Source organism: Zerene cesonia, chromosome 20 (genome assembly GCF_012273895.1).
Source record: "Zerene cesonia ecotype Mississippi chromosome 20, Zerene_cesonia_1.1, whole genome shotgun sequence".
NCBI classification, from domain to species: Eukaryota; Metazoa; Arthropoda; class Insecta; order Lepidoptera; family Pieridae; genus Zerene; species Zerene cesonia.
The window spans coordinates 7,656,872-7,665,715 of record NC_052121.1 but is presented as its reverse complement, the minus strand read 5'-3'; the positions used below and the strand labels follow the sequence as shown (position 1 = coordinate 7,665,715).

The following is an 8,844-nucleotide window of genomic DNA, read 5'->3' as shown; positions in this document are numbered from 1 at the left end:
GATTTGAATTTGGCGTAGATGTAGAAGCTTTTCGAATACTTGACAGACAGCACAGTCAGGGAAACGGTGAAGAATCAATGGATGACGAAAGTGGGGGCAAACGACGACGGCGACTCATTGATGATGAAAGACGAGAAGAAAATGACCAGCGCTGTCGAGTGTATACCACACCGCACCACCTTCTCCAATCAAATGATGAAAGCAAGGGCTACCTCCAAAGGACTCAAGTTTCTCTTAAATCGCTTTCAAGTACTTGGCCACGTGATCAACAATCGACCCATAGTGATGAAAATGACGATAACGACTTCGATAACATGTTCAATGATAAACGCTCCGATAAAATGTTACCATCCTCGCCGTCGCAATCATCTGATAGTGCGGATGGCTCACAAAGAAGCTTCTTGGTAGATAACCAAGTCGCGGAACAGGATATTAACGAAAATGAACAAGAAAACGCCGAAAATATTATGATCGAAAAAGTAGAACCGGACAGCAATGATGAAGAACATCGAGAAAGTAAAAACTCCAACCATTACGACGGAACACATTTTGATGAAATAATAGATTCTTCGTCCAATGATCTTGAAATCGACATGTCAGATAGAAATGACGACAGATACGACGATGATAGAGATTCAAAATCTAAGCGGAAAGAAATAATGTCGGTTAACAAGCAAACTTTGTACAACGTATATAAAGCAGCTACAGCAGCATTACCTTATTCAACGCAATCAGCATTCAAGCCACCAGCCGAAGTAAAACACAAAATTCATACGACTTCATTTCCAAGCGAACCTTTTGGTGGTTACTCGAATGATCACGACAAGAGCACCAAAGCGTCCAAGCAATACACGATTCTACAGCCGGCGGGGATAGGCTCTCGAGCTGCCACGGCATTACATGAGGCACGAGCTGTGCCTTCCGCGCAGCCAACAAGAGACTCTCGTCCTCTGAACGCACTGTCGCCGCCGGCCTCCAGAGGTACTACTACGTCAGCCATTAATAAACTTTCTAACGACAGTACTTTGGAGAAGTTTGTTTCAAAGTCAGTCAATATTACTCAGGGTAGGCCCTTCGGTTGAATGTTCGCATAATGTTTTTACTGTTTCATACAATAATAATATAAATTCTATTGTACCAACAGTGTTAATAATAATTTGCAATGTATATAATCTTATCCTTCAAAAGACCTTCACATTCGAACCTACACGAGAGCTCCACCTACGATTTCATGTAAAATGTATATAAAGATTTTCCTCGTAATTTGAGTTTACGTCATGCAATAAAAACGGGTCAGAGTAATGGGCGGGGCGTCGTAGTACCGCCCCGTTTGACGTAAAAGAAAAATTGATAGTCGGACCGCGCAGTCGCCTGGCGTTCTTTATTTTTTCTTTTGAGTTTGTGAGGGGATGGGTTTCGATGCGATGGGCGGCGCTGCGCAGGTACGCCCAGTGACACGCCCGTCCCTATCGATCGCTCTCCCACGCCCCCGCTCAATGATTAACAAAATAATAATTTATCCATCGATTTGTCCACAGAAGGCAACAAGTGTCCAACTCCTGGTTGCAATGGGCAGGGCCACGTCACCGGCCTTTATTCGCACCATCGAAGGTGAGTGCCATGTCTTTCAGCTGAATAACTTCCATCTATTGACAAAACAAGTCAATTACTTTTAAGAATCGACTCTATTTAGTATGTATTATATTAAAATCGCATTTAAACTAAATTCGTCTATTGCTTTGTCCATCAGTCTGTCAGGATGCCCAAGAAAGGATAAAGTTACACCAGAGAGTGAGTAAAATAAATACTACATTCGTTAAGTCTTACAATGTATCTTATTTGTATTTATTTGTAAAGCAAGAGGCTTAAATAGATGGCCCAATAAGCTTTTGCTTTAAGTATATTTATTTTATATCGTTTACGTTCTTTGTTTTAGTAGATGTTTATTCACTTATTTTTAAATTCAATATAGGCTTGGCAAATAATTTAGGTTGTTTATTTATAAGTATTTTGTTTATTAAAGACATGTATACGAATAATTTGATTTTTTTATTTCTTGCACTATTGTAGTGTTGAGCGGTTCGTGCTAGAAATTTTTGAAGTTTCAATGTGACATCCTTGTTTTATATCCATTAAGCAAAACATTTTACACATTCAATATTATTGTAGTATTGGCGTTGCACGAGACAATCCTAAAGTGCCCAACACCCGGTTGCAACGGACGCGGCCACGTCAGCTCCAACCGAAGTACACACAGATCCCTCTCCGGCTGCCCTACGGCTGCTGCGAGAAAAGCTGCTGCTAGAACCCAACGAGCTAGACCCATAGGTATATTATTTGACATGGAAGCACGTTTCTTGAAATATCTCGTTTGAAGTTAAATCATCAATGAAAATTGCCACCTTATAATTATTAAAAATTGTGTGTATTTTAGGCAAAACAGTAATAACGTTATTTTAAATATAATGTATATGTATATGTTTATATTTTTTCTACAACTGAGCTGATGGTTCGCCTGATGGGAACCGGTCACCAGCGCCCATGCACATTTGCAGACGTGGGGCCAATGCAAATTTGTTGCCCGCTTTTAAGGTATAAATAATAAGGAAAGGTTTGACGACTGTTATAAAGAAATGGAATGAGAGCGAGGAAAAGGATACGGCCGCCGGCTCACCGAATGAAACAAAGCAGAATGCTACCACTTCACAGACGATCTTCTGTAGGGGTGAGCTAGCTTTCCTAATGGGAGCTAGCCCAACACGTACCGAAGCGTGCTCGACTCCCACACTCAAAAACCAAATAGTAACAACACCGTATCTATTCAGTGTTAACAGCACCAATAGCATCCATATCCGCCCCGCCTCCATCGAGCGCGCCAAGTGAATCAGCGCCCCAAAAACGCGAGTCAGAAGCGGCATCGCCGCCAAGTCCTGAGGTGAAGCGGGAAGCGCCCGAGCTGCTGGTGCCAAAGAGGGAGGCCGCCGAGCCCGAGCGCGAGTCTCCCGGCATGGAGACGCGCCACGCCGGGTACGGCGCGCCGCCAGACCAACGCTCGCCCTACGAGCGCCCGCCGGATGACCACGTGCGCTCCTATAGGTAAATACTCTTCTATCTTTTGTATGATGAAAACTAGGTAAACATAACTTGGATTTCGAATAATAATTTAACCACATACACACGTATATTATTTACACGTACAGTGTAAAAAAAACTTAGGCTTTAGTTAGACAACAGTTTAGTACAATTATTTCGTATTTTTACGCTTCGATATTTGCAGAGAATTAGTATAAAATCATGAAAATAGTAAAGATTTTTTAACTAACAAAATCTGTAAACGTTGTTTTATTTTGACATAGGTGTGCTATTTATGATTCGTAAATAGATATATACATAATAAATGGACGATTTTGTAGATAATAAACAATGATAGGCTCATATTCGTCAGCAAAGCAAATTATACTTGATAGAGTGTTATTTGTTACCGCTTTCGTTCAACATTATATTTTACGCATAGCCAAATGAACGAAACGCGGTACGGCTATGAAGCGCGATGTTACGAGGGCGCAACGGCCTTCGAGCGGTACGACCCCGCGCAGTGTCCGCAGCGGCCTTACAGCTGGGAGGAGGAGCGCTACCACGACCCGCACTTACCCACTCCAATGAAAACCGACCAGTCCGAGCAGGAAACCAATTCCGGACCCATTTACCCTAGGTACGTTGACGTCTATTAAAATGCCGAACATATGTGGTAAACGCTCACCTAAATGCCTCAACGTTGCGATAGTTTTGGGTCAGGGTCTAAAGTCTTAAATTGGTATCTATCCAGGCCAATGTACCACTACGAGGCCGGGAGTGGGGTAGGCGTGGGTGGGGTTGGGGCGATGGCGCCCGGGGTGCCGCCCGGCTTCTCCGCGATCAATCTCTCCGTGAAGATAGCCGCGGCGCAGGCACAGCGCCCGCGCACCCCGACACCCCGAGACCCCCGTGACCCTCGCGACCCCCGCCCCGCCATAGACCTATCCACATCTAGTGGCAGTCCACAGGTGAGAAGTCGCACACGAGAACTTAAATTAATTAATGGCTATGAATTAAAACCCATTGTTATGACAGGGTCCATATGCATCACCGGTTTACACGAGCGCCGGTGGTGGCAGCGGGGGCGGAGCCCGAGGCAGCCCACAGCCGGGCGCTTCGCCCCAGCTCACAGCCAGTCCCCAGGTGCCCAGTCCGCAGGGCCAGACCCTCGACCTTAGTGTGACCCGTTTACCACATAGGTGAGGCATTTATTGTTAGGCCATTAAATGTTTAACAACCCTTTCACTTGTAGTAATTTCTATTTGAATTAACTAATCTGGTTTGTTTTTCCCAGTAGAGCTTTCCCTGGAGGAGTCTCGTACAGTCGAGAATCAACACCAGATAGTGGTGGAAGCCATCCATACCTAGAAGCATACCATCGAGATACAGCAGGTAATTCATATACTATATATAATCGTTTATATACAAAATGTCACACGGCAAATTTAAGTCACACATAATCAAATCATGAATTTTTTTATTAACAAATATAATCAAAAATTATCTTAAAAACCAATAATAGAAATCAATGTTTTTTAAAATTTGAAATCAAAAATATGTGATTCGTCATATTATGACTTATTTTTATTATTAACTTTCAAAAACAAAATACACTCACGCATTAACGTGAAATGGCAATTCACCAAGCTTGTTCTCAATGTCAACACGAACACATTTTGCACTCTACAAGCCCAAATTCAAAAGACCGTGTAAAGTTCGCCAGGAGAGTCGTAAAATACAGTACAAATTAAAACACGACCACTTTACCGCCCCTGCTGGCATCGTCGCCACAACACGAATATACGCTACATTGCTAATCCTGCTGAGCAGGCGTCTTTATATTATACGGTCACACCATTTAACATCTACGCAAAGAGTTAATTAAGTTTGAACTGCACATTTACATTATGCATGCACAATAAATTAGGACATATAGGGACATTTCAGTAGTTTACCATAATTTGATTTGATAAAAAAATCCCAAAAGAAGACTTTTATGATACAGATTTTCAATTAAATTATTTATTAATTATTGTAGTTAATTTAAAACATCAAGTCATTTAATTATTTTCAACTATGAATACTACCTAGAGAAAAAAAATTAAATCAATAAATCTCCGTGACCTTGCTTACACTTGTACATTGTGTTTGTCTATATGCTTTGTTAACTCAACACAATGGCCACGTTTGCAACGGAAATTGGCTTCTATAATAAGTATGAGTTATTATTGTGTTTGTAATATTGCAAGACCATAAATCGGATACTTTAGTTTTTATCACAAAATATATTCTTTGAAACTAACAACATTGATAGGAATTTTTTTAATAATTAATATTCTAATTTATTTTCTGTGTTTCACTGAATGTTTCACTGATCAATCTAAATTAATTGATTGATTAAGAAGACGAATTGTATATCAATCCACTAATGCTTCTAGTATAAATACATATAACGAATCTTTAAGGAGGGCGACGGTTAAATATAATAAGATTTTTGACGTTGTCAAAGATACTAAACACTATGTTAGGCATAATGGTTATTATATGTCATTCGTATAATAAGAAGCTAGTCTCACATTAAATTCAAATGAAACAGGCTACGGCGGCGTCAGTCCCCACCCCGTAGCCGGTTACGGGCTTGCCCAGCCGGACTACGCAGCCGCCGCGGCTGCAGCCGGCTACGGCGGCTACCAGTACCAGTGCGGCGCGTACCCGCCGCCGCCCGCGTACCCGCCGCACGCGCCGCCCTACTCCCCGCCGTGCTACATGCCCCCGCCGCACGCGCCGCACGACAAACCTAAGGACAGCAGGTGAATATTCTATTCGATGACGGACCTGCTTTTCTGCATTCAAGATTCCAGATGTATGACGCAGAAGATGTAAACAAATAAAGCGATTGTTTATTTACGTATAGGTAAAGAGAACGCGATGGTTTGTATTCAATTTGTTTTATCATTAGATTTATAAATGAACAAAACCCAAGTCTCTTGGCATATAAGCACAGATATACCATGATCTTATAACACATTGAATTAAAATAGGTACTCTGTAATCAAATTATTATCCATTATTATTACAATAACAGACACGCCTATCTCAGGGTCATATATTAACACCAAGGATCTTCATAGGAAAATAAAAAATCAAGCATCAAAATAAGTAAAAATTAAACAACTTACTCAATAAACCGCGTGATATTAGGCACTTTAAATATAAATAAATAAGTAATGAGTGTTCAAAAAAAAACAAAAAATAAAGTAATTTAACTATTAATAAACATCAAACTACGTCAGTCAGAAACGGTTCATATTAACAATTTTCTTACATAATCGCAATGAGTTAACGACCTTAGTGACAACATAAATATGTAACAGCTAACAAAATGCAAACAAACACGCAAACGGCACGTTATAATAGTGACACACTTGTAGCGTCATACAGAATTTGAAATAAGTCGGTAAGTCACACTTGACGGATCAGTCTAAATATACCGGCGTCCGCGCAGCGCGTGTTCACCGCGCACTTCGAGCGTGCCAGATAAATAAAGATAAGATATATGTACGGATATCACACAAAAAACATGCGAAGAAACAGGTGAGACTCCACTCAATACGGAAAAAAACTATCGAGCAATAACGACTCTGTAATAACACTTTATTCCTTCCAAAGACAAACACGATATAACAATAACAGACTTTTAAAGATTTTACGTAAACAACCGTGCGAGAATCATTTACTTTGCGCTACTTTTTGTTAGAGAGTACTCTAGGTTGATGACTTTACCCACAAAAATATTCATTAATTATAAAACGTGTTAAATTGGAATGTAGGCGGCGTATTGCGGTAAGTTGAACATTGCGCATAGAGAACGCAAATAATACTGGCTATATTCAATAATGAACGGTTGTCTAATTGTTATTAATATAGCTATCATCGTGACGACTTTTATGGGAAACTGGGTTACCGCATACGAGAATCGAGAGAGCTGATACATTGCCCGGTCGAAAGCTGCGACGGCTCCGGGCACATAAGTGGTCATTTCGCCACTCATCGCAGGCAAGCGGCATTTATAATGCACTACCTAGATATTCGTCAAACTGGAAGTCTATCACACGTGTTCGCGACAGCATTGACTAACTAAACAAAAATAATAATTGGCGCCCTAGTTGTGCATTTCCGCATCCCGTTGTGTTTGATTTGACTAACCGCATGATAGTACGATGTGAATACGATGTGCTTCTATTGCATAGAAGAGCTTGTAACATTTATAGCGACAAAAATTTAAAAAAATTACCTAATTTCCTTTAAACTTAAACTGTATAACTACGCTCAATTTAAGTACGAAAACACTATTGATTCATTAATCGTTACACGCTTTCTTATTATTACCTAGGCCGTCTGCTATATGTTTCATTTCATAAATAGACGCGTTTAAGAATATAACACGAATCACGGTGCAGTCTTGTTTAAAACACATTAAAAGACGTCTTCCGTACGACTTATTTTAAATCCACGTAGATGTCTATAAAAATCCCGATCAAAAATAGATTTTAAACTAGAGATAAAACGTATTTTATTGAAGAGTTATAGTGTGTAAATTTAATACGCTACATATAGATTATTGTGGTTGGTTAATATATTTAGGTCATACATATTTTCGTAACCATACTTATTACTATTTATGATATTAGTCTCTACAGGAAATTATACACTATTTTCGTTATCATTTTGTTTATTTAATGAGTTGAATTCTTATTCAACGTCTACACTATATACGGTACTAAAAATAAATAATACGTTTTAAAACAATTACGTCAATAGATACTTATTGTCAACCATAATACCGAGCAAGTTTGGATGCAATTTATACAAGTGTTGCTCTACATTTAATATTCTTAAACTGCATGGTTTTATTTGTGATTGTTTAATTAATGAATAACATTCGTTCTTTACATTTATAGGTAAAGTTTCATTCAATTAGAGCAATCAACGACCAAATTATACCCACCATCCATAAACAGTGTTAAATGGCAATGTGATATTGCAGTGTGATAATTGATAAGTACATGGGACTTCATAATAGAGAAAAATATCGATGATATGGCAACAACTATTAATAAACTAAAATCAATGGCACTGAACTGCCGTAAGGAGTCGATATAACATATAAATATACGTAACATATGGATATACGTAACAAAACATGTCCCGTTTAAAGATGATTCCGAATTATGTAGGTTGTACATAGTATAACAAACGTAAGAATATTGTAAAGCGACCTTGAATATCACTGCTATAAATAGCTAACACAGTTAGAATTTTCCTCCAAATTTAATTTTTAAAGGCGCCTTTCCCATAATAAAAAAATGTTTTACGAAAACCAAGCATAGTTTCGTAAGCTAAGATACAGTAACACACCATTGTAAGCAGTTTGTATATGTGCAGTCTGTCGGGGTGTCCGCGCGCTGATCGCTCGCAGTTGCAACCGCACTCCCAGGAACTGAAGTGTCCGACACCGGGCTGCGACGGCTCTGGACACGTCACTGGCAACTACTCCTCGCACCGGTCACTCTCAGGCTGCCCTAGAGCGAACAAACCGAAGAGCAAACCGCGGGACGGGCAGGACTCGGAACCTCTTAGGTGAGTGTTTTAATATTTTTATCGACTATGTGATTAATTATAGTTAGTTTAAATTATTCAATGCGTTCCGTTAAATTTGAATCTATTAACGTTGAATTATAAATATTTTCAACAATTTCCTTATCATAG

General features: G+C 39.6%; 1 protein-coding gene across 1 annotated transcript; it reads left to right on the top strand.

The window, feature by feature from the left end:
- Positions 1–14: 14 nt before the first annotated feature.
- LOC119835081 (myelin transcription factor 1-like) lies at positions 15–8,791 on the top strand. The gene is made up of 11 exons (XM_038359695.1): positions 15–981; positions 1,539–1,611; positions 1,751–1,791; positions 2,170–2,328; positions 2,826–3,096; positions 3,515–3,712; positions 3,827–4,043; positions 4,111–4,274; positions 4,373–4,467; positions 5,672–5,885; positions 8,521–8,791. Exons 1-11 carry the CDS (start codon positions 78–80, stop codon positions 8,717–8,719), a joined length of 2,535 nt encoding a protein of 844 aa, XP_038215623.1. The 5' UTR covers positions 15–77; the 3' UTR covers positions 8,720–8,791.
- Positions 8,792–8,844: the final 53 nt, after the last annotated feature.

Excerpts from the sequence above, each read along its gene's own strand:
- LOC119835081 (XM_038359695.1), top strand. The coding sequence starts at position 78 with ATGGATGACGAAAGTGGGGGCAAACGACGACGGCGACTCATTGATGAT. Across the intron at positions 3,713-3,826 it reads TCCGGACCCATTTACCCTAG|GCCAATGTACCACTACGAGG; the intron begins GTACGTTGACGT and ends GTATCTATCCAG. Across the intron at positions 5,886-8,520 it reads GACAAACCTAAGGACAGCAG|TCTGTCGGGGTGTCCGCGCG; the intron begins GTGAATATTCTA and ends GTATATGTGCAG.